The sequence below is a fragment of the Populus nigra genome, chromosome 1 (assembly GCF_951802175.1).
Source record: "Populus nigra chromosome 1, ddPopNigr1.1, whole genome shotgun sequence".
Lineage (NCBI taxonomy): Eukaryota > Viridiplantae > Streptophyta > Magnoliopsida > Malpighiales > Salicaceae > Populus > Populus nigra.
The window spans coordinates 41,411,887-41,438,945 of record NC_084852.1 but is presented as its reverse complement, the minus strand read 5'-3'; the positions used below and the strand labels follow the sequence as shown (position 1 = coordinate 41,438,945).

General features: G+C 32.6%; 2 protein-coding genes and 1 long non-coding RNA gene across 4 annotated transcripts in view; 1 reads left to right on the top strand and 2 right to left on the bottom strand.

Annotated features, from left to right (window-relative positions):
• Positions 1-595: 595 nt before the first annotated feature.
• LOC133701738 (probable copper-transporting ATPase HMA5) lies at positions 596-5,107 on the bottom strand. The gene is made up of 6 exons (XM_062125799.1): positions 4,768-5,107; positions 2,646-4,037; positions 2,293-2,547; positions 1,959-2,081; positions 1,317-1,796; positions 596-1,227 (listed from the first exon to the last, which is right to left on the bottom strand). Exons 1-6 carry the CDS (start codon positions 5,056-5,058, stop codon positions 811-813), a joined length of 2,958 nt encoding a protein of 985 aa, XP_061981783.1. The 5' UTR covers positions 5,059-5,107; the 3' UTR covers positions 596-810.
• A 3,117-nt stretch (positions 5,108-8,224) lies between these two features.
• LOC133695150 (uncharacterized) overlaps positions 8,225-27,059 on the bottom strand; it is a 73,089-nt gene continuing 54,254 nt past the window's right edge. Inside the window, exons 1-5 of one of the 2 annotated variants that reach the window (XR_009842382.1) lie at positions 16,180-16,397; positions 15,206-15,277; positions 10,397-14,296; positions 9,423-9,494; positions 8,225-8,513 (exon numbers count right to left, since the gene is read on the bottom strand). This is a non-coding gene — a long non-coding RNA (uncharacterized LOC133695150). Of the gene's footprint in view, positions 8,514-9,422; positions 9,495-10,396; positions 14,297-15,205; positions 15,278-16,179; positions 16,398-27,059 lie in introns of those variants that run through there. The other variant, XR_009842383.1, reaches the window with a different exon arrangement.
• Positions 22,293-24,927, top strand: LOC133683396 (probable CoA ligase CCL9). The gene is made up of 4 exons (XM_062106771.1): positions 22,293-22,612; positions 22,705-23,749; positions 24,220-24,323; positions 24,435-24,927. The coding sequence occupies exons 1-4, from the start codon at positions 22,412-22,414 to the stop codon at positions 24,651-24,653; spliced, it is 1,569 nt and encodes a 522-aa protein (XP_061962755.1). The 5' UTR covers positions 22,293-22,411; the 3' UTR covers positions 24,654-24,927.

Sequence of the window (27,059 nt, the reverse complement as noted above, 5' to 3'; positions counted from 1 at the left end):
CACGCGTTCCCAAACATATTAAGAGGATATTTGAGCTTGTTTTAAGATTGTTTTCAAAATATTTTTTGTTTGAAAATATATTAAAATAATATTTTTTTATAAAAATTATTTTTGACACATAACTATACAATAGCATAAAAAAATTAATTTTAAATAAAAAAATTTAGATTTTTAAAAAACACAGTTTGTAATGGAATCCAAATCAGCCCTAATCTATACAGATTACATTACAGACAAACAACAAAGAGTTTGAATGAGACCAGCACAGAATGACTTATAATGCGTCAGAAAGGACTTTTCGCTTGCCCCAAACGACTATCAACATTTCTGATCACTTGCTGCCGAACCCAACAATTGCAGTGCAACACATAATGGACTTGCCACAGCTTTTAGTATTTCGTCTGACTTTTGGTTACAACCATTTGTTATCAATCAATGGCACCTGTATTTTCATCTGCAAAACTGTGAAAGAACTTTTCAGATTTACATTAGTCTTGCTGGGATGATTATCATTAAAAGGAAAAGACCAAAGCAAACCGATGATTTATTTCATGCATCAGAAAAGCTTTCTTTCTTGCTGACCTTCCTAAATGCCTTCATTTAATACTTAATACTTGCATAGACATTCAAGAAGCGTCGAAAACGCATAACACCACTAGCAAAATATTTATATATAGAACACCTAACAACCAGCAACAATTTATACAGACTATCTACACTGCTCAGGGAAGACATGCTTGAGCTTATCGCAAGGCAAATTCCACCCCGGTACATTTTTACATAAAACTGAATCAAAACCATTGTGAGTGATCACTCAATCTTTATTCCACCAATATCTAGATGTTCCAGCATCTTGGGCCTTCTATAATTCTTCAACAGGAGTGAGCACACAACAACACTGACGGAAGAGGCTGCCATTGCAGCTCCAGCAATCCAGGGTGGTAAACGAAATCCAGTGCCCGGAAAAAGGACCCCACCAGCTATTGGGATGCCCAGGAGGTTATACCCCAAAGCCCAAATGTAGTTCAAGCGAATTCGGGAAAAGGTTTTCCGGGAGAGGTCTATGGCAGTGATCACATCCTCAAGGTTGCTCTTCATTAGAACTATGTCAGCCGCCTCTATAGCAATATCGGTGCCTGCACCAATTGCCATACCAACATCTGCTGCAACGAGTGCTGGTGAATCATTTATACCATCACCTACCATTGCCACTACATGGCCTGCAGCCTGTGAAAGAAAGAAATTAAAGCCCAGAAACAATCTTCATAGCTAATAAATTCTAGGAGGAAAGGAAAAGTAAAGCTTCGGATAAGTACCTGCAATTCCTTCACTTTCTCTGCTTTCTGCTCAGGCTTGGCTTCTGCGATAACAGTTTCAATCCCAACTTCCTTGGCAATCGAATTAGCAGTTCCCGAATTATCACCTGTGACCATGATGCTCCTAACTTTCATGGACTTGAGAATGGAAATGACTTCGTGAGCACCTGGTTTCAATGGATCTGATATGGCTAGAACTCCAGTCACTTCCCTATCAATAGATACTAAAATCCCAGTTTGAGCCATCCCTTCAGTTTCTGCAAGCATTTCTTCTGCATCAATTGAAATGGGGATGTTGTGTTCCAACATCAAGCTTTTATTTCCCACTATCACTTCCTTGTTTCTGACAATAGCCTTCACTCCGTGGCCTGTAATTGACTGAAAATCTTGTGCTTCTGGCCACATAGGGTTCTCTTCATCTTCTCTGAATTTCTTGGCATACTCTACAATGGCCTTGGCCAATGGGTGCTCACTGTTTACCTGATGTGATGCATACACACCAACTTCATCAATGTTCATCACACAATAAGCAGATAGTTTAGCTTAAATTCTCTAAACTCCAGTAGTCACTAGAATGACAAGAGCTTGATTGTATTTTTAAGCAGACAATCTTAACAATGAGTTAATAAAAAGAAAGCTTACCTCAGCAGCAGCTATGAGTTCGTAAAAATCTCGCAGCACCATATTTTTCAAGAGTCTTGTGTTAACAACCACAGGCTTTCCGATCGTAAGAGTTCCTGTCTTGTCAAAGACAAGGCAATTCACCTGCAAAATCATTTATCAGCAAAGGAGTTACTGAGAGGCCCAGGCCTCATTTACAGTATTTCTCAGATCTGGAAAAAAAAAGTTCAATAACTCGAACATATTTTTCAATCAGGTTGGGAGATATGGTCACGAAGCAATATGTGAATCCTTCAAGATAATGCCTCTAAAATTATCAGGTTTTGTTTATAGAAAATTGAAATTTCTTGCTGACCTTATGTGCACTTTCTAATGCTTGGCCACCTTTGATTAGAATGCCCTGAGATGCACCAACTCCAGTACCAACCATGACAGCGGTGGGAGTTGCTAATCCGAGAGCACAAGGGCAGGCTATGACCATAACAGAGATGCCGAATTGGAGAGCAAGCTGAAAACTATCCATGGACTTTGGTATCCAAGAGTCTGGATATCCATGGAACTTTCCAGCCAAAAACCACGCAAGCCAGGTTGAAATGGAAAGAATAATAACCTGCAAACATTCACAAGTAATTAACAAATATAATGCTTATACAGAAAGCTGGTGGCATGAATTTAATGATGAATTTGAACTTTGTATTATGTACTTACAAGAGGCACAAAGTATTTGGAGATACGATCAGCAAACTTCTGTACAGGAGCTTTAGCCATCTGAGCTGACTCAACAAGTCGAACAATCTGTGAAAGAGCACTCTCCGATCCCACCCTCGTTGCCTTAATATGCAACACGCCATTCTCATTCACAGTCCCACCAATCACCGTGTCACCTTTCCTCTTTGCCACTGGCCTTGCTTCTCCTGTTATCATGCTCTCATTCACATGGCTCTGCCCCCAAATAACACAACCATCAGAAGCTGCTTTTGCACCAGGTACGATCTTAATCACATCATTCCTTTGTATCAACCGACTATCAATTTCTTCTTCACTGATCACATTTCCTTCATCATCTAAAGTCAACAATATTGCGGTTCCAGGTGTCAAGTTCATAAGCTTGGCAATGGCGTCAGATGTCTTTCCCTTAGCCAGAACCTCAAGATACTTCCCAAGAAGAATGAATGAGATAAGCATTGAGCTAGTCTCAAAGAAATCTGTGGACTCAAAATCTGTAGAGGAAGCAGCTCTCAACACCGAATAGACTGAATAAAAGTAGGCTGCATTTGTTCCTAAGGCGATCAACACATCCATATTAGCAGAACCATGCCTCAATGCTTTATAGGAACCTGTATAGAATCTCCGGCCTACAATGAACTGCACTGGAGTAGATAGAACCCACCTCAAGATTGCTCCTATAGATAGCATATTGACTAATTTGGTGTCTAGAGCATGCTTAATTCCAGGGATATACATAAAAATCATGGCTATTAAAAACACTGGAACTGTGAAAACCAAACTCCACAGGAAGGACCGGTAGTATTGCTTAATTTCCTCTTTTCTATGGCTTTCTCTTCCTCCTCCTTCAGGAAATATCATTGCCTTGAATCGCCCTGTCCCCGTTGATTCAATCACTTTGATAAAATTTCTAGGACCAGTTACATATGGTTTGTAAGAAAGGGAGATTTTGTTCACTTCAGAATCTATGTCTATACTTTGAACACCGGGGAGTGCCTGAAGAGAATTTTCAATCATTCTCATCGAATTATGTGTTCTTACACCATCAACTTTAAGCCCTATCTTGCCCATGTCTTCACCAGTACTAAGAAGTACAGCTTCAAATCCTGTGTCATTTATCGCTTCTAAGATCCGATTGCAGCCCAGGATCTTTGGGTCATAATGAACTTCTGCTTCTTCAGTTGCTAAGGCTACTTGAGCTTTTTGCACACCTGGAATTGCTTGCAAAGCTTGTTCAACAGTAGAGGAGCAAGAAGTGCAAGTCATTCCATTAATACGAATTCGGCAAACTTGAGTGGATTTATCACTGGTTTCTTCTTGAATCAACGTGGCCTCAAATCCAGCATCTTCAATAGTCTCACGAATGGTTTCTTCCTGTCATTATCAGATTACTTAAGACAGGTAGGGAGTGCTTTACTGCTATAAACTATCAGTTGGGGCAACTTGACATAGCAGTGCAGGTTAGTGAAATGCAATGTCAGATTGTTGAAACTTAGAAGGAACGCTAGACATGTTTGTATTCCATTTAAGCTAGCTAGTTAATAAAAAATGCTTGTAAATATGCTAATTGCATTATACAACTACTATCTTGAAAGAAGAAGGTGGTATATTGCCACTAAATTAATAGTGTAACATGCAATATGGAAAGTTGTTGATATCAAATTTGAGGCCACCCCTGGAAGAGCTTTCCAAACTAAGTAGTCTGTGTTTCATTTCCACTATCAAATGACCCAAAATTTGTTCGATTTTGTTATTGTTTACAAATCTGAAGGTTGGGATATGGGATTCAGACATTCTAAGATGACATGGCCTCAACCTTAAATAAATCTGTCTTCTAATTCACATAATTAATTAAGCAAGAACTCACAGATGGTATTAACTAAGAAAAAACTAGTTGGAGAATACTATAAGATTCAAAAGAATCACTAATTATAAAAGTCCCTTATGCCTTTCACTTTCCTTAATCTAAAACTTAGAAAAAGAAGTTCAATTGCTTTGACTTCACGCATGCAACAACAAAAGAATATTTTTATTTAAAAAAAAGAACAAAAAAAAACACAGATAAAGATAAGAACCAAAACAAATTAAATTAAGGATAGCTTACATTAACAAAACTGGGGTAGAACAGAACTTGAGCCTTATTATTCAAGACATCAACAACAGCCTCTCGTATTCCAGGAAGCCTTTTGACAGCCTTCTCAACAGATCCAGCACAAGCAGCGCATGTCATTCCCAGAACACAAAACACTGCCTTTGCCTCTGATCCTTCCACGTTCGTTTCTTGAGCCGAAACCCCTTTCGGGTACTTGGGCATCGAAGGATACCTTGGCCTTGGCGATAAGTCCCCATAACTCTCTTTGCGTATGCAAGCTAGTGCCAAGAACTTCGTTGCCATCAAACAAAGTGTAAATTTGTGTGTTTTTGTCGACGTACGTTCCTGCACGAGAAGTATAAATAGGTGATTTTTTTTTATTCTATGTTTGTTTGATATTCAGGTAAAATATTTTTTATTTGAAAATATATAATTTTTTTTAATATTAATAAATTAAATTATCAAAAATACTTCAAAAAATATCAACTTTTTTTTTTATGTTAAACACGTCCGTTAAAAACCAATACCAAACAGTATCGAAATCTTTTAAAAGAAGAGTTCTGAAATGGGAGAAACTATTTATAGGCATGCTCAGTGGGGTTAGCCAAAAGTTTGCTCGATTGAGAAGGAGAAATTTGAATTTGTAGTGGCTAATTAATTAGCAACTAATTTAGAATCTAACGGCGGGTGATATGTTTTTTTTTTTAATTCAAAAAAGATTTTTTTATTATTAATATAAATATTCAAGTTAATTTATACTATCTTAATTAATCTCACAAGTTCTGAAATTAATAATTATATAAGTTTTTAATAACACTAAATAAATTTTAAATTTATAATTATTAAAAAATAAATTCAAAACATAACTAATTAAACTAACCTTCTAACTTCAAAAAGAATTTTTGTATTAATGTAAGATGGGTGGTTTTAGAGTCCTACCACGAACTCTGAGTCTCTGACTTAAAGCAGATGATGTCGTGAAAATCATTGTTGCATAAATATATCCATTGAAAGTGGGTTTGAACTAGTGGCAATAGTGAATTGCACAGTTACATTAATCAAATTACACAATAATTACAAATATTTGATTCATTGTATATATTCACATGAATCAGGTTCTGTAATGATAGAACAAAAAACATTAATAGAAGAAAAAACGCTGTTCTTTACTTCCTTAATTATGATCAATCCATCATGATCCTCGTTTTCTATATTATTGTTTTTACATTAAATTTATAATGAGTTTTAAAAACGCATTTTAAATGTTATTTATGGTTTTTATTTACAAGTTTTCCGTGTTTCTCAAATGAAAAAAAAAACATTATCAATACAGATTTTTTATATATATACAAGCATTTTTTAGCAATGAAAAAAATATATATATTTTTTTCATTTAGTTAGTGGGGTATTTTTCCTTTCTAACACATTAATTTTTTTCAAGAATTTTAGCAAAATAGCACAAGCAAAAAAATCATTTAATAAAATACCCCACTAATTTGAGAAATAGTAATTTGATAAAGACACAAGTGAAAATAATAATTTTAATAAAGACGCGATTAAAAATAATGAATTTGACCATAAAAACCAAACAACAAATTAACTAACTCTAACCCAAATACAATTCTTAAACAATATCCCAACCCTACTTCTAAAAACAAACACTAAACACTAACCTTAAAAACAAACATTAATCAATAACTCTAAAAACAAACCCTAACTACATATAATCAAATCTTTTGATTTTTTTTATTTTTATGATTTTATGATTTTTTTTTCAATTTCATTATACAGTACAAGTTTTTTGTATTGAATTTTATCCTAGCTTCATTATTGGGTTTATAGTAAATCCTAAACAAATAAAAAAAATAAAAAAATGGCTAAAAATATTTTATTATATTTATTCAGGGTTTTATTTTAGAGTTATTAATTAGTGTTTGTTTTTAAGGTTAGTGATTAGTGTTAGTTTTGGGGTTTGTTTTTCAGATTTAAAATTTGTATTTGGGGTTAGAATTAAAGTTATTTTATAGATTAAATTTTTTTTAATCAAAGGTGCTATTCTCAATTATATCTTTATTAAAGTTCTTATTCTCAATCATATTTTTGTTAAAAAAAAATTTTTCAAATACTTTTTTAGCATGTATTATTTTACCAAAACTTTTGGCAAAAGTGTGTTAGAAAGGACAAAAAAAGCCCTAGTTAGTGTTATAAATTTGTTTTTTTATAATAAATCTAATATAAATATTTTCTCTTTAGTTAATTATATAAATTTTTCATGATAAGTTTTTAATTTGAATGAAGTAAAATTAATATTTTACAATTAGATTATCACAAATACAAAAATAATAAGATGAATTATGATTTTAATTTTTTTTAAGAAAGACTATATAATTTTAATGTTTTTTTTTTTGCGTGTGGAAAAATTCATGTACATCGTCAACAAATGAACATGTTTTTTTTATTAGAAAAGAAAATCTGAAAAATAATGAGAACTAGAATTAAACTTTATACTATTATTATTGATAGTGCAACCATAACCGGTTTATTAGACCAAAAATGTTAAGTAAAACTAATTTTTTTAATTGATTTCGTAGTTAAGTGTATTTTTTGAGCAACCTTTGTGTCCCAGAACTAAATCCATCTTTACAATTCAATATTAAAAGACCCATATATATATATATATATATATATATATATATATATGGAACTAAGAGATTTAAAAGAATTTTACTTTCTGTATATATATATATATATAACTTGATCTAATTAGTTTTGATCTTTGATAGCTAAAACGAGCTGGGTGCATCGATCTCCTTAGTTATTATATCAACTCCGTAAATCAAGTAAAATAGCATGACTTACCAATTTAATTATTTCTACCCTTGAAGGAGCAATGAATTCAGGAAAAAAAAAACACCCAGAATAAAAAATGAAGATACTAGGACATGATCTGTAAAGTTAATTACCTCTTAATGAATAAAGGATTGACACAAATCATTTGTCATGTCACTACAAAATGTTTTCGTTATATATCATTAATCTCTAGTTTTAATAATAATAATAATAATAATAAGGAGGAGGAGGAGGAGGATGGCATCACCTTCTAAGGCTGAAACTATTTAAAAAAAAATTGAAAATTTGGAGTCTTAATTAGCTCCATCACTAAAAAGTATGTTCCTCTTCTCCAACATATAGCATGAAATGTTTGAGCATGAGTACTTCCGGACCATACTGAGCATGGTCGGAATCCTTCTCAAATAATTTGCATGGGTTTATCCTTGCAATTAACAAAAATAAATAAAATTCCAAGTACTTTGGTTATCAATAATAATAATAATAATAATAATAATAATAAAACCCTTTACATAGTGTCACGACCCGAATCCCGGGTCCGTGACCGGCAACGCAGGAGCGGTGGCGGAAGGACACCCCTCCCGCGCTAAGCCTCAAAACAGACATATCAAAAGAATAATTTATTCAAAAATACGCAGCATTTCATAATCTTCAGAAATATTATATTTTTCAAAACTGATGAAACCAAAAAAATAGTTTAAAACTCCTCATCAGTAATTAAAACAAAAACAATAATCCATAACACTCATTACATTGTCAAAAAATCCAAACTTAATTAAAACAAGGTAATAGTGGAGCGCCTAAGACATCGAATCAAACAGCCTTGAAAGATAAGCAAGGCATACCGACCCAAAACTGAAGAAGCAGGAACACTCAACAAGGTTCACCTGCTATCAGAAACTAAGAACCTGAAATAATATTAAGAATGAGGGGTGAGTTCAACCAACTCAGTGAGGGAATAATAATTAATATACATTTTAGATATTCTAGATATTAATAGTTTGCAAAACTATTTATCTTCATATACATATACATATACATACTAAAACATATTATCATAAAGTAGTGGAAATTTATCTTCATATACATATACATATACATACTAAACATATTATCATAAGGTAGTGGAAATTTATCCTCATAGACATATACAGATACAGATACAAATACATACTAAACATATTATCATAACGTAGTGGAAATTTATCTTCATATACATATACATATACATATTAAACATATTATCATAAGGTAGTGGAAATTTATCCTCATAGACATATACAGATATAGATACAGATACAGATACATACTAAACATATTATCATAACGTAGTGGAAATTTATCCTCATATACGTATACATATACATACTAAACATATTATCATAAAGTAGTGGAATACATGTCAAAGATCAGATGACACCCGAAGGTGACCAGATGACACCCGAAGGTGACCAGACCAGATGACACCCGAAGGTGACCACTGTGGGATGATCAGTCGCCACAGGCTGATGCCTCTCTCACCAGCTAGGTATACAGAATACTATGTGCACATAGGCTAACTACTCTCCGTTAGCATGGAGTTACTGACAAGTCCGATATCAAGGCATAATAGATATTTACAGAATCATCAGAGAAACGTATATCATATCAAATAGAATCTAGTTCGACAGATTGCGAATGCAAATTCCAGAATAAATGAGTACTCGGAAAATAAGCAACATATATAAATATTCAAGAAATTAACTAGTTGTACTCATTGTATAATCAACATACATATTTACTTATCATATATGCATATTAAAGATTATCCCACTCACCCGGAAAATATAGAACTAAAAGGAATGTCAGATGAAAGACCCGAAAAATCTATTGAGGATCGTTAGGAGAACCTACAATAAATATATGAAATATACTTAAAAGCAACTCAAAGAAACACAAATAAAAGATTCCAATGCATAAATGAAAACCAGGTTTAGTCTCCTAGGTTTAGGGACTAAAACAACAATTATCCAAAACAGGGATCAAAACGTAATTTTATCAAAACTAGACCAAACTGTAAATACATAACCATACTGAAATTTATCCATAATTCATCCTTATCTTTGTCCAGAATCTCGAATTATGCCCCAAGAGCCAAACTGTGATTTTATCAAAATTTTAGGGGTCAAATCGTAATTTGTCAAATTGGAGGACCAAACTGAAAATATCATATATTCCTAATTATACTGGAATTTTGCCCTTAAATCATCCTCAGTTCTGTTCAGAACCTCAATTTATGCCCCAGGAACCAATCTGTAATATTTCCAAAGTTTGGGGACTAAACTGTAATTTTCATAATTTGGGGGACCAAACTGAAAATATTCCAAATCAATTATCAAACTGAGATTCATCATCCTTAACCTCATAATAACACTGTCCAGAGTCTCAAAATACAGTTAAGGGTCAAATTATAATTTTCCCAAAGTTTAGGGACCAAACTGTAATTTCACAAATTGAGGGACCAAATTGAATTTTCGTCATCTGCAACCTCAAACCCAGAATTTCACAGATTACCTACTGTCATCACCTGATTTCTAACATAATTTCACCATTCAAATAAAATCATAACTCAAAATCATCATCTTTACCTCCAATCTCTCACAATCAACTAATTAACCAATTACCCACAACAATCAACCCATAACCTTTCAATTAATTCATCAATCAAACTCCAAACACAATATTCAAAACCCTAACATTTATCAAAACAGAAATTAAGGCGTAAAGAACACAAATTTATACATAATCTTACCTTTAAACTTATTTCCTCCAATTATCTTCTCATTTCCTTATCTTTCCCTCTTTTCTCTTCTTCTTCTTCCCTTTTTCTTCTCTTCTCCCGTCAGTTTTTCACACTTAAAACACAGCTCTCCTCTTCTATTTTCTTTTCTATTTATATTTATCAACTCTTTGTTCAATTACTATAATACCCCTTATTCATTTATACTCATTTTTTAGCCTTCAAGGGCTTTATTGCCTTTTACCTACTCATCTTATTTCAAAACATCACAATCTCCCCACCTTATAAAAGTTTCGTCCTCGAAACTTAAAATTTAAGAACCAAAGTGTTACCATCATGATCAAATAAATTATTTAAAACTTATCTCTAAAATTGTGTTTCTTAAACTATCATTTAGAGTCCACTTCAAAAATCAATAAATAGCACCATGCTTTCGTTGCGCACTCTGATATATCCACTGAATAAAAAATATCTCATGCATAACTTTTCTTAATTCATATCCCTCAAAATCAAACAACATACCCTTCAATTTCTCTTGAATCAAATTTTCTCAAACAACTTATCCCAAATCATATCTCTTCAAAAATCAACTTGGAAGAAGCTTAGCTGGATGAAAAGTTGTTATAGGGTTTCTCATATTACCTCAAATGATAATGCTTCTCTTGAAATTGAAGCGAAAACATGTTCAAAAACAAAGAAGAACAACAAAAAAAATATTCAAAGATAACATGGGACTTAAGATACCCTACTTAAACTTGACATCTCAAATTTCAATTAATGATTGTGAAAACATAACGAGGGAGCAAGTGGCTAAAGAAAACATAGATGCAGATGATGCCATAAAAATAAAAAGGCTTCAGATGTAATTTATGAATCCAAAAATCATGGTATTGAAGAGCTAATCATAAGCAAGATTAAAAGAGAAAAATGAGAAATCCTCAGAAATAGTTGAATTTCTAGGTGCTGAAGTAGCAGTAAATGAAGTTGGTATTGACTAGAATTCTCCAGAAGTCATATAAAAAAAAAAGAGCAAGGAATTTCAACAACAACTAATAGAAATGTAGAAAATAAGAATGTGGAGTATCTGAAGATTATTTGAGAAAAACAAAAGACATATCCTTGCAAGAAGATGATCGTAGGGAATATGACATCTCTCAATTGAAGCTTTAATAATAAAGATATACAAAATCAAAGTCCAAATGAGGTACTATAAGAAGAATGTGGAACTCCTGATGAAACCAAAGAACAAATCGAGGATGATTCAAAATTTGTATCCATGACTAATTCTCAAAGTTTGAAGCACTAAAATAAGATGAGAGTACTTCAAGTCAAATTGTCACAGAAAAGAATTTAGAAGAGCAAAATTAGACATTGACAATGACATTTCTTTGGATTGCGAGTCTGAAATGATTATTAAGAATATTAAAGATTGTGTGTAAGTGAAAATACCAGCCGATCCATAAAATCGATCTCCACCAAAGATAACAGGAGATACATGTTTTCATAAGGATGAAACCAATGAGCTTGAAAACTCAGGATTTGAGGTTGAACTCAATACAAGCATACAAAAGGATAGTATAAATAAAGTCCAAGTAAAAGAAAGCAAAAGCTCATATAATGCCTTAAAATTACAGATTCCAGAATCCAGAATATGAAACAAGCAAAGAGGCTTTTGAATCTATTTTAAAAGTTCATGGCCACAAAGACTTCATTGCATCAGAAGGAACTGACGTCAAGGAAAATCATCTAGAGGTAGAGATAACTGATTTGGTGGCAGAAAAGAATCGGAGTAAGAAAATAATTGATATAGCTGAAATCATACTTATGGTTCAGAAGTTAAATGCAATACAGATATGCAGAAGAACTATTCAAATGAATTTGATATGGAAGAAGGCAGAACACTAGATGAAGATTCAACACTACAACCTCAATGATGCGAAAAAAGAGAGTAAAAGATAAAGAATATCTACCAGAAGTAACAAAATAACAGAAAGAAAAGAAACATAAGCTTTGAAGAAGAATTTTTTTTTTTTCCAATCTTAAGGTTGAGACGAGTGAAGATGGGTGTCATACCCCAAAGCCGTACCGACACAATTGACATATAATCGAGAGGATCACCATAGACCATGATAACCATGTAAACCCCTTACATACATATCATACATAACCCGAAAGGAAAACTTCAAAAATAAATTTTATTAATCAAATATCGTAATCCAATATTTCAAGTCTGTACTAGATTGTACATATAATATTCATACCATCAATATACCCAATTCAAGATAACCATATTAATCACCATATAGATCATAATCAAAAGACTATAATAACAACCTTAATAAGAAATTCTCCAATAACTGTCTCATCATCCATAACTGATTAATCATATTTCAACTTTCTCTTACATTCAAAATAAATATTGTGAAAAGAGATGAGCTTCTACGACTCAAAGAGTAATCAAAATAAATACACTTGGAAAAATATTATCAAACATATATATTTCATAGAATATTTCCAGCCATATATATATCATAGAAAAAGACTATTAGACATTTTTTTTTTTTTCAGAATACAAAATACTATAAGTTGTTCAAATACTCAAAGCACATACTTACATCCAATATACACTCATTAACATTATTTGTTCATATACATACTTTTAAAGCGCTACAAGTCAGAAAATCAGACATAGATAGAGTATTTAGATTTATTTGTAACCTTTCACACAAGTTAGTGTTGGTATTCTAACTTGTTTAACTCGAAAAATTCATATCAGATTTATATATCAAAATCACTGAAAATTTCATATCAGATTCATATTTCAAAGTCATAAAATGACAAATCAGATATATAAATGAATCATTTTTATTTTAGATATAATATTATTCTTCTAATAATTCAAAGTACTTTTAAATAATACTTATAATAATTACTCACTCCATATCACACAAACATATCCAGATACACATATTTCATAAATACTTACAAGATATATTTCATACTCATATGCGTATATTATACAAATACTTCCAAAAATATACGTATACCAAATACTTATGCTTAAGTATTTCCAAGAAATATTATTACTCAAATACATATATTATACAAATACTTTCAAATATATATTTATATCAAATATTTTCACACACACAAGTATTTTCTCACACGTATGCAAAACACATATACCACATATATTATATCCAAGAATATACTTATATCAAATATTATCACATGTATGAAAAACACATATATTATATATAGTATATTCAATGATATATTTATATCAAATATTTACATACATGTATATTTCCTCACATGTATATCAACACAACAATAAAAAAAAGTTCAAAACAAAAAGACAAAGAGGAATCACAACTAGACGAGAAGGATCCTAAGCTCCACATATTACGGGGGTTTTAACAAACCAGATTACAAGGTTTTAGCAAAACCAGGGTACAGGGTTTTAACAACAAATTTTTTTTTTATGAGATTTTAATAAAACCGAGCTCTGATACCACCTTTGTCACGACCCGAATCCCGGGTCCGTGACCGGCAACGCAGGAGCGGTGGCGGAAGGACACCCCTCCCGCGCTAAGCCTCAAAACAGACATATCAAAAGAATAATTTATTCAAAAATACGCAGCATTTCATAATCTTCAGAAATATTATATTTTTCAAAACTGATGAAACCAAAAGATAGTTTAAAACTCCTCATCAGTAATTAAAACAAAAACAATAATCCATAACACTCATTACATTGTCAAAAAATCCAAACTTAATTAAAACAAGGTAATAGTGGAGCGCCTAAGACATCGAATCAAACAGCCTTGAAAGATAAGCAAGGCATACCGACCCAAAACTGAAGAAGCAGGAACACTCAACAAGGTTCACCTGCTATCAGAAACTAAGAACCTGAAATAATATTAAGAATGAGGGGTGAGTTCAACCAACTCAGTGAGGGAATAATAATTAATATACATTTTAGATATTCTAGATATTAATAGTTTGCAAAACTATTTATCTTCATATACATATACATATACATACTAAAACATATTATCATAAAGTAGTGGAAATTTATCTTCATATACATATACATATACATACTAAACATATTATCATAAGGTAGTGGAAATTTATCCTCATAGACATATACAGATACAGATACAAATACATACTAAACATATTATCATAACGTAGTGGAAATTTATCTTCATATACATATACATATACATATTAAACATATTATCATAAGGTAGTGGAAATTTATCCTCATAGACATATACAGATATAGATACAGATACAGATACATACTAAACATATTATCATAACGTAGTGGAAATTTATCCTCATATACGTATACATATACATACTAAACATATTATCATAAAGTAGTGGAATACATGTCAAAGATCAGATGACACCCGAAGGTGACCAGATGACACCCGAAGGTGACCAGACCAGATGACACCCGAAGGTGACCACTGTGGGATGATCAGTCGCCACAGGCTGATGCCTCTCTCACCAGCTAGGTATACAGAATACTATGTGCACATAGGCTAACTACTCTCCGTTAGCATGGAGTTACTGACAAGTCCGATATCAAGGCATAATAGATATTTACAGAATCATCAGAGAAACGTATATCATATCAAATAGAATCTAGTTCGACAGATTGCGAATGCAAATTCCAGAATAAATGAGTACTCGGAAAATAAGCAACATATATAAATATTCAAGAAATTAACTAGTTGTACTCATTGTATAATCAACATACATATTTACTTATCATATATGCATATTAAAGATTATCCCACTCACCCGGAAAATATAGAACTAAAAGGAATGTCAGATGAAAGACCCGAAAAATCTATTGAGGATCGTTAGGAGAACCTACAATAAATATATGAAATATACTTAAAAGCAACTCAAAGAAACACAAATAAAAGATTCCAATGCATAAATGAAAACCAGGTTTAGTCTCCTAGGTTTAGGGACTAAAACAACAATTATCCAAAACAGGGATCAAAACGTAATTTTATCAAAACTAGACCAAACTGTAAATACATAACCATACTGAAATTTATCCATAATTCATCCTTATCTTTGTCCAGAATCTCGAATTATGCCCCAAGAGCCAAACTGTGATTTTATCAAAATTTTAGGGGTCAAATCGTAATTTGTCAAATTGGAGGACCAAACTGAAAATATCATATATTCCTAATTATACTGGAATTTTGCCCTTAAATCATCCTCAGTTCTGTTCAGAACCTCAATTTATGCCCCAGGAACCAATCTGTAATATTTCCAAAGTTTGGGGACTAAACTGTAATTTTCATAATTTGGGGGACCAAACTGAAAATATTCCAAATCAATTATCAAACTGAGATTCATCATCCTTAACCTCATAATAACACTGTCCAGAGTCTCAAAATACAGTTAAGGGTCAAATTATAATTTTCCCAAAGTTTAGGGACCAAACTGTAATTTCACAAATTGAGGGACCAAATTGAATTTTCGTCATCTGCAACCTCAAACCCAGAATTTCACAGATTACCTACTGTCATCACCTGATTTCTAACATAATTTCACCATTCAAATAAAATCATAACTCAAAATCATCATCTTTACCTCCAATCTCTCACAATCAACTAATTAACCAATTACCCACAACAATCAACCCATAACCTTTCAATTAATTCATCAATCAAACTCCAAACACAATATTCAAAACCCTAACATTTATCAAAACAGAAATTAAGGCGTAAAGAACACAAATTTATACATAATCTTACCTTTAAACTTATTTCCTCCAATTATCTTCTCATTTCCTTATCTTTCCCTCTTTTCTCTTCTTCTTCTTCCCTTTTTCTTCTCTTCTCCCGTCAGTTTTTCACACTTAAAACACAGCTCTCCTCTTCTATTTTCTTTTCTATTTATATTTATCAACTCTTTGTTCAATTACTATAATACCCCTTATTCATTTATACTCATTTTTTAGCCTTCAAGGGCTTTATTGCCTTTTACCTACTCATCTTATTTCAAAACATCACACATAGATTTGATTTACGAGACCAATATTCATACTATAAATAGCATGCAGAGTGGCCAATAACTATATATAATTAATGATGGTCCACATAAACCTCATAATGATAATATTTCGAAGCCTAATCTTCCTATCAATACATGAAAGGCATTGAACAACCGGCAATTCAAATTCAGAAAGGATGCTGAGAAAAAAAAGAAGAAATCTTGCAAGCCAAGTACGTACTTTAAACGAATAGCGACAAATGAAAACTCTTGATGCAAATCATTACCAGAAAGCATGCTAATTAATAAGTAAATGCACCGGAAAATATTAATTAAATTTATACATATATGAGTAATTTGTGCAGTGTGAATTATGCACTCAGAAAGAATAACTATGAAAAAAGAAGAAGAAGTAGAAACTATATACATGTATATGGAGAGAGAGGCTTTACTTGAAAGAAATCATGGATGATTTACACTCCGATACGCAGTCTGCATACCAAGCAATGATTTATATAGTGACTTGAACCACCAAATTCTTGTTAATTAACTAAACTCATTTCCTTTTGGATCTCATTTAAGTATAAATTAAATACATTAATTACAAGAAGGAGCATTACAATGTCACCCCGTGGACTTTTCAAAACCTGTATTATATTTATAAGGTCTCGTAAATATCTGATACAAATTGCTTACGTACCAAGCATTGATTTATATACAAATTGCTTAATGAGGGAGATGAAAATTTAATATATGTTTAATATTGTGGTGTAAAAGATATTTTTTATTTAAAAATATATTAAAATAAAACTGATTCAACCACAGTTTCGACTGTAATTTTAAATAATCTATTTTATTAATAGTGGCAGTATCTCGTAGAAAACGAACTGTACTAAGAGTCAGTCATATGAAGATTCTATAAATGATGATCCAGGTTCGTTGGTTAATGGAATCTCCGGCTGGCTGGCTAGCTAGCTAGGTATTATTTGATACATCTTTTGGAAAAATAGTGATGTCTTTGAAAATGAGATCCGGCCATGTCGTGCCGTCGACTCATTTTCAAGCTTACATATTGCTCTCTCACCGAATTCATTTTCAAGCTTACGTAAATAAGTAAGTACTAAGTAGTCTCTAAAGGGTGTAAATGGTGTAGTGTGATGTTAAAGAAATTAATTTATGCAAAGTAGTTCCTGTTTCATTAAACTTTTCTCACATGGATTAGGCTTGTTTTTCCAGTGAAAAAATGTTTCTGACAAAATTAAAAAAAAATATTTTAAAAAATAACTTCCATTAAAATATATACTTTTAATTATACAAGCGACATCAATTGATAAACAAACATTAATGTAGTAATAGTTTACTTTGAAAACAGAAGTATAAAACCTCAGAGTTGAAAAGAATGAGAAAATGCTAATTTAACTACTTGGTATTTAATGTTGATTTTGCCTTTTTGTCTGAAACATTACTTTTTCGAAGATTCATTACTTTATATTTTGCAAAAACAGAGAGTCACTCTCTGGAGATGCAAAACAAAAATCGATAAGCTGACAAAAGGCCGTGTGTGTGTGTGTGTGTGTGTGTAGACAGACACTTGTATTATTAATCCCAACCATACCACGTACGTAACTTGACAATTACTTACTGCACAATACTATTTTATTCGACCAAAATTCTGTCATCATCCAAAGAGTCAATGCCGTAATGTTTGATTATAGAAATGTGATTAACGAATTCATAAAATAAATTAGTGTCTTGTTCATGTCAGGACAAGACAATACTTTTTTATTATTATTATTTACATGGAGTTTTTAAATCAATTTACATACACTTCGATTAATCTGTACTATTCTTTGTAAAATTAACACTAGATAATTCTTTAGCTCAGCAACAGGTAAGCCTCGGACAAGACAATACTTTGCCGAGTCATGCAGTGTGCAATTCATAAAATAAATTACTTTTTGTTTTTTTTTGTTTTTTCAATGAATCTTAAAATACGGGGCTGGGTTGAGATGAAGAAAGTTTTGGGTTTTCCGTGGAACCCCACATGGTGACGAAGGCAACTTACCAAGTACAGTTGACCTCTGTTTTGTTTGAATCTAGGCATGATTTTCTCGACACTAATTTCTTATTAAGACAACATAATGCCATTTTCTTAATGGACTTTTGGCCTCACAAGAAAACAGAAGACTTTGAAGACACCACACCAGGGGGGGCGATTGAATTGTAAACTCCTTGAAATTTATATTCAAACAGGATAACCTGTTGCGTTTTTTAAATGGAAAGCTGACCACATTTTATATACACTGTTTCTCTTTTAACTCCTTGAAATTTGGATGGTGATGTTGGAGCCCCGGATATTCAATCATGTCGTCACTACTTCAAATCTGTATTGTAAAGGTATTTTGTAATCCCAACACAGTTTAATAAAAGTTTTGATTTTAAAAATAATATATTTTTAACGCAACTATTATTAAAAATAACAGTTATTAAAAAAAATCATTTGCAAACCAAATTAATTAACAATTACAAATATCAATTTAAATTTTCATAAAGATTCAATGCTCAAAAAATAAAATTCAATATCTAATGCCTAAGAAAAAATGGGTTAACAAGGATACCCTAGAGCTCTGTTTTTTCCATACCTAGTATAGGTAGAAAAATCTCGAAGAAACAATTCTAAATATTGACCGTCAAACATAATTTTAATTTTCTAAGGGTTTTGTTCAGGGATAATTGCGATCTCATTTAGTGATTTTCTAAGAAGTAGTTAAAATTATCTCATCGAGATCTTTCTAACGATATTAAATATGTCAAAAAAGGATTCCCAGTATCTTCTTAGTTATCTATTTTTTTCTTTATATTTTTTCTTCTTCTCTTTCTTGCCACTTGCCACGTCATTTTATCTTCTCAGTCATTAAATCTTAAATCTTATCTTTTAATAACTTGATTTTCGTAAAATTTTTAATTGATTTTCAATAAAGTTAATTATTTTTTAAAAAGGTAAATATCAATATATAATTATTATTCTCAATAACGATTTTATATAGAATTGATGTTAGGAAACTCTGTTATCTTTGACCGCTATTTTCAATAATAATTTTATTCATAATTGATATTAAAAAACAAGATTGTATTTTCAAATACTTTCCAAACCCATGTCTTCCTCCTAAAATTTTTACCAAACTATGTAATTTCCTTTTTTAAAAAAAAAAATCCCTGGCTAACCATACTTCGGAATATTCCAACACCCAGTCCCTGTTATCAGCAGCTTTAACTTTCGAAGCCCCCATTTTGCTGTCCTTTGTTCAACCAGAACCCAAAACTTCCATCGATTTGCAAGTTTTGCGAGGCTAGCCCATAGCGCGGACCTGAGTGCAGCCATAGTCAAAACCCGTGGTCCAAAATGCAAACTAGTTGTGTCACTCGAAGCCCAATTCCTGCTAATAAAAAAAGTAAAGAAAGAAAGGAGAATAGCATCAAATAGTTGTGTATCAGAGTTGGATTTTTTTTCAATGATGTACAGATGCTGTAAATGTAATTTAAAATTATAAAATAATAATATGTGATTTTGGTTATAAACATGAATGGATCAAATATATTAGTTTTATTTAACTTAGATGATTAAAAAAAATCAACCCATAATTATTTTTTTTAAAGAGAATAAAACAATTAGCTCAATACTCATCATATTAAAATATAGAAGGACAAAAAAAAATTATCCAGATTAATTCAAGATAACACGATAAGCTTGTAATCCGAATAATAAAGATTGAGATAACATATTAATAACGATTAAGATAAATTGGGTTAATTCACTATCTGCATACTATGTTATAAAATCAAAATAATTCAATAACTAATTTAATATTTTTTTGATGGAAGGACATTATACTAATTCAATAAACAACAACCATGAGTATGTTTAAACAGGTTTTTATTCAATTCCTTGCTAGTTTTTTTTAATCTTATTGAAAGCAGAACAAATCTAATTCAATAAACAACACATCAGAACTATTGTGTTTTTTTGTTGTTAAAAAAATCTTTTTAAAAATTCAAAATAGCCATGATATTATTGAAATTATACATGGATTATTTATGCTAACATTGATATAATTAGTAATTTCGCTTCTTAGCAAAAATCCAAATATTCTTTGATTAACAAATAGATGTGATGATCAACAAATTATACATGAATGGCTTCAACTATTGAACACAGTCACAGTGTGTAATGTAATCTCTTCATTTTCAAAACAAGAACTCTTTTTTTTTATTATTTACATGGGTGTTGGGATTAGCTTTACGACTAATCCCACAGTCTATTGAACATTCTATAAATTTAGTAGGCATATAAAACACCAGGAAATAACAATCATGTACATTAAAGCTCGAATCCAGAAACAGTAAAAAGAAACAACCCCCAGGGCAAGACCCTCAAGTGCAACAAGAACCCTTTTTATATTTACACGTAGTGACCAAATTAAACATTGCATTCGCTAATCCACGAACAAGTGGCCAACTTGAGTTAGGCTATCCAGTGGCATGTCATATCCATTACCTCGATGGCAATGAGCTTCATGCTTTGGTGCGTAAGCGCTTACGTTTTTCTACACTGCAAGGAGAGGTTCCCACGAATCCCAGTCACCGTCTGGCCTACCAAGTCTCTGCCACCAGATATTTCCAGGCTTCAATGAATTTGCTTGCTGATATTTGAATTTCCATGGGCGGCGCTGATTTAGTACTTGTTTCTCTTCTATTTTTGACCTGGAGCCAAGGTTGAGCTTAGAGGTGGAAAGTTGAATAGTGGGTTTAATTTTTTAAAAAATTATTTTTAATATTAATATATAAAAATAATATAAAAATTTAAAAAATAAATATTAATTTGAAATTAAAAAAATAAAAATATTTTTAAAACTTAAAAAAAGAAGCATAGATATTGAAGGAATAAAGTCTCGGAAGCTATAATTATCTGCTCGCAAAACTTAAAAGAGACGTAAGGATCGAAAGTTTAAGAAGTTGAAGAATATACACGGAGTTATGTGGAATTGAAACCCTGATGATGCCTTATAAACATTTATATAATTATAAATCACATCAAATGACGTAGAGACAAGGATAGAGTGACGAAAATAATGCGCTAGATATCTCAATATCAGCTGATTAATAAATTTTTTTAGAAATATAAAAAATAAATATGTAAGTTTTTTATTTTTTAAAATCTAATTATAAATTAAAAAGCCTATGAAAACTATTTAGGTTAATAAATGCAAAAAAAACAAAGTGTTCAAATATTTATTCAACTCGTATAATTATATTTGCATTTTATTATTCTTATATATATATAAATATTTTAATGTATTCACATTAAATTTATAAGAATATGTCTATATGTATATATATTATGACATTTTATTTTTTACCCAAGGCGAGGGCGCCTGAAGTTTCTAGAAAAGAGCTCTTCTGATGTGGCGGGCTGGCGTAAGATACTGCAGGGAAAGGAGGAACAGTCGGCATGGCCATTTCCTAAACAAGTCGACAGCATGATAGAATAAAACTTTTCTTTTATTTTTCTGAAAATAAGAACACGTTATTTCAGCCACGTCACATTTCTACATTAAAATAGGATACGTATCCAGAGCAAAAACTGAGAACAGTGACACCTTGCAACTGTGGGGCTTGTACCTGGATTCTGGATGCACTTGTGCCAGATGAGCCTCCACTTCCCAGCCCATTCAAAATCTAACCGTAAAGGTCCCTCCACGTGTAAGAAGAAAGTCAGGCATCCTCAAACTGACCGACCCTTTTTCCTACGTGTAATCCCTTCTCTCACCTATGACCTACCTACCTTCCCAGTTACAACCTCCACCTCCCACCACTTCCCATTTATAAAAATCCCTCTCCTCCCTCACCACCGAACACGCTTTCTTTCAATTAAAACATTCACTTCTAAGTTAAATTAAATCAATTTTTGGTTCCGTATACACAAAGCTAAAGAAAATGGAGTCCCTCACTTTGACTGCTTTGTTAAACAAATCAGCCAAGGATTTCCCAAATCGTCGCGCTATATCACTCTCTGGCAGACTCGATTTAACACACGCGCAATTGCAACAGACTGTCGATCATGCCGCCTCTCTTCTTATCTCCGCCGGCATCAATCCCGGTGATGTCGTCGCTCTCACCTTCCCCAACACCATCGAGGTACTGTCGATTATGCTTTCCTTTTGTAGATCCAAAAACTGTACAAGAGGTTTTTTGTTTTATAATTTTCACTCATTATTTACTCTATGCAGTTTGTGGTCATGTTTCTGGCTGTAATTCGTTGCCGAGCCACAGCTGCGCCGTTAAACCAGGCTTACACAGCCGAGGAGTTCGAGTTTTACCTCACCGACTCAGAATCAAAACTCCTAATCATGCCACAAGAGCCAATCCTACCGGCACTAACCGCGGCTTCTAAGCTCAAAATCCCTCACGTGACATCCACGCTTGACTTCCAATCCAAAAGAGTAACTCTCTCAACCGAGTCAGAATCAGTACCTGACGCTGTAGACGATGTCGTCAACGACTCATCTGACGTGGCTTTGTTCTTACACACTTCTGGCACCACGAGCCGGCCCAAAGGCGTCCCTTTGACTCAGCTGAATTTGGCCTCTTCGGTTTTGAACATAAAATCGGTTTACAAACTCACCGAGTCTGACTCCACTGTCCTCGTGTTGCCGCTATTTCACGTGCATGGATTATTAGCTGGGTTATTGAGCTCACTAGTGGCTGGAGCCGCCGTGGCTCTTCCAGCCGCCGGGAGATTTTCTGCTTCAACATTTTGGAAAGACATGGTTTCATATAATGCCACGTGGTACACTGCAGTCCCGACAATTCATCAAATTATTCTTGACCGCCATGTCAGCAAGCCAGAGCCGGCTTACCCCAAGCTAAGGTTTATCAGGAGCTGTAGCGCTTCTTTGGCGCCGGTTATCATGGAACGGCTAGAGGAGGCCTTTGGCGCACCGGTTTTGGAGGCTTATGCAATGACTGAGGCAGCTCATTTAATGGCTTCCAACCCGTTACCCGAAGATGGCCCCCATAAACCCGGGTCGGTCGGACGACCCATTGGGCAGGAAATGGCCATTTTAAATGAGAATGGGGTGGTTCAACCGGTTGGAGTTAGTGGCGAGGTCTGTATTAGAGGGCCTAATGTGACCAAGGGTTATAAGAATAATCCTGAAGGCAATAAGGCTGCTTTTCAATTCGGGTGGTTCCATACAGGGGATGTCGGTTTTCTTGATGAGGATGGATTTTTGCACCTTGTCGGTCGGATCAAGGAGCTTATTAACCGTGGAGGTATGTATGCACATTTTAGTTTTGCTCTATTAGTGCTCTAGTCAATAAAATAAAATAAAAATAGGTCCCCAGAATCAAATTTTGAACAAGAGAAATATATTTTAGTATTGTTATCGTGTGCATGGTAGGGCATCACAAAGCACGGTCAAGATGTTTCAGCTGTGATCAACATTAGTAGTTCTCTTCGAACAAAATGTGCATTCATCATCAAATTATGTGTCTAGTCAAAATAACAATAATAAAAAAAAAATGCTTTTGATTTGGAAAGTTCATATTCCAATATGCAGATTCTAGATGGACTTACTGTTGTAGAATTAGATTGCTTGCTTTTCATGGAAACCTGAGCGTTATTGAAAGTCAAAATGTGTGAACTTGAAGGAAGACGTCAAGTTTAAAACTAATTGACCAGCTATTTGCTGGAATTCATCGATCAATTTTGCTGATATTGTGATTTGTTCTTGTGTTTTCAGGGGAGAAGATATCACCAATTGAAGTGGATGCAGTTCTTTTGTCTCATCCTGACATTGCTCAGGCTGTCGCCTTCGGAGTTCCGGATGAAAAATATGGGGAAGAGGTAAGAAATCGTTATACTGAAGTCAAACCTCATCGCAGTGGACCACATCTTGCGTGTTTGTGAATTCCTAATTCTTGGCTCAACTTGACATTTTGTTTTCTTCACTTGCAGATAAATTGTGCCATAATTCCAAGGGAAGGATCGAGCATTGATGAAGATGAGGTGCTCAGCTTCTGCAAGAAAAATCTTGCAACCTTCAAGGTTCCCAAGAAGGTATTCATCACCGATTCACTCCCGAAAACCGCCACAGGAAAGATTCAGCGCAGGCTTGTAGCGGAGCATTTTCTTGCTCAAATCTCCACCGCTAAAGTACCCAAGTTTGGAGCTTAATTAATCAGCCATTCTCCATTCTTTCTACGTTTTAATTACTCATATGTTCATATTGGTTAATTACAGCCGACATGACACGATTAGTTCTGTCTGCTACCATTTGTATTGTCACACATTAATGGTTTGCTATTAAATGTAATAGCACCCACCGAAATTACTTTCTTTTGTACATGTATACAAATTTTTAGCAAAACTTTTGCAGTTTATTATATGCCAATATCATGTTGGCAAATGTCAACATGTTACTAATGACACCCCCAAATTCAGATTTAAATGCTTCCTGTACTGCTATGGCCAGTGTCCTGTGTTCATGAGATACGCCATCATTCTTGCTTTCTGTATCTTGGACGCACATATGAAGCCTTGTGTTTTAATAAACTTTCAGAGCTACTATCCGAATTGGAGGAAAAGGAACAGTGCTATTCATTGTGCACCTTTTTTTTCGTAATCAAACTTTTGTTTTAGTTTTTATTATTTCAAGAGTGTGAGAAAACACTCTAGGACGATCTAAAAAGTATCCCTTGTTGTCTTCTTGCCTGACAGCTTTTGAGATCATCATTACCACCACGCCAACCAAGTAGCTTCATCTAACTCTCTTTTTTAGCAAGCTGGAGCCGGTCTTTCTTTATCTTATAATATACTAAGAAAGAAGTGATTGTCCATGATAGAGAGATTACTCCTACTTTCCCAGAAAGGATTATTAGTGATGAGCTCCAGTTCTATCTGTCGTGAATTTTATCCTGTACAGCTCAAACAAACACCTAAATACTAATCGAAATGAATATGTGCAATAAAAACTTCTTATTTTAATGATTCAAAAATCCTCTAAAAAGATATGATGGTATAAAAAAAAACCCAGTAAACTGTTCTTTATAGTTACATAAGTCCATCTATTTATTTCTTGATGTTTATTGTTACAGCCTTTTAAATCATTTATTTATCTATTTTCTCCTCTTGATTTGGTATTTTTATTTATATGAAATATAATATTATTGATGTTTTCTGTATTATTGAATGGTAGGAATTTTCTTGTTAAGATTCAATAAATTAATTGAAATTCTCAAATTCATACTAGAATGAATGATGATGATGTAATAAAATCATTAAATTAACTAAGTACAAGGATTTTAAAGTAAGAATTCATATATCATATATTTAATCTTTTGATCAAAATAAAATAGACAGAAAATCTTTCAATTTAAAGTTTCTAAATCTTTGAAATTATTTGGAGTCTGGTTGTGGGTTTTGAATATTAAGTTACGTAATCATACCTACCTACTGCTCTGTAATCTATTTTATATGTTTCATGCTACAAATACTAGAATAAATATTTGACTTTCTTAAAAAAACCATCCCCATCAAGATAAGATGACAGACCCTCAGTCGCTAACCCTGAACTCTTTAAGGTAGCAGCAATGCAGCATACACACTACCTCGGAAACTACAGACAGTACCTGAATTCTTTAACAGGATCTGTTTTCGATGGAAACCGTAATTCTTTCAAACCTATGCGTATGATCACATTGAATATTCTTATTATATATATTAATACTAATTAAATAATACTCTAAAAGTTATGAAAAATTACTGTAGCTTTCCCATGTCTTTTACTAATATATTTACTTATTAATATATTATATTATTATAATTATTATATTATTATTATATTATATTATATTACTGTTTGTTTGTTTTTTTAATGAATTTTTTTTGTTCGATTTAGTTTGTTAATGTTAAATTTTTTTATTTAATTATTAGAATTTCATGATACGGATCCCGAGTTTGATGGGTTAACCTGATTTGACGAGTTAATCCGGACTTTTTTATTATTTTTTTCATTTAGTTTAGTTTGTTAAAGTTAATTTTCTTTTTATTTAATTATCGGACTTTCATGACACGTATCCTAAGCTTGACGGGTTAACTTAGTTTGATGGGTTAACCCAGTTTGATGGGTAAACCCTTCATTTTTTTTTTATTTAGTTATCAAACTTTCATAAAGCGAACCCCAAATTTTACGAGATAACCTGGTTTAAAGAGTTAACCCAATTAATATAAAAAAAATTTTCTTCATTAATTTTTTTTTCCTGTTGATTTTTTTTCTTTGTTTTTTTAATTAATTTATTTAATTATCACACTTTTATGACACGATCTTATAACCAGACTCACATCCAATATTCTTGGGTCTGGTGTTGAGTCAGACCCACTTAAACTTGGGTCATGCAAGTTTAATTTTATTATTAATATTATAAATATTACTCTTAGATCGGGCATTGCAGTCAAACCCAAGATTCTTGGATATAACTTGCAGAAAACTCTAAGATTTTTAAATCTTTGTTTTTTATATATTTTTTATGCCAAAAAAATGACTCGCAGCATCGCGCGGGTCATGTAACTAATAAAAACTCT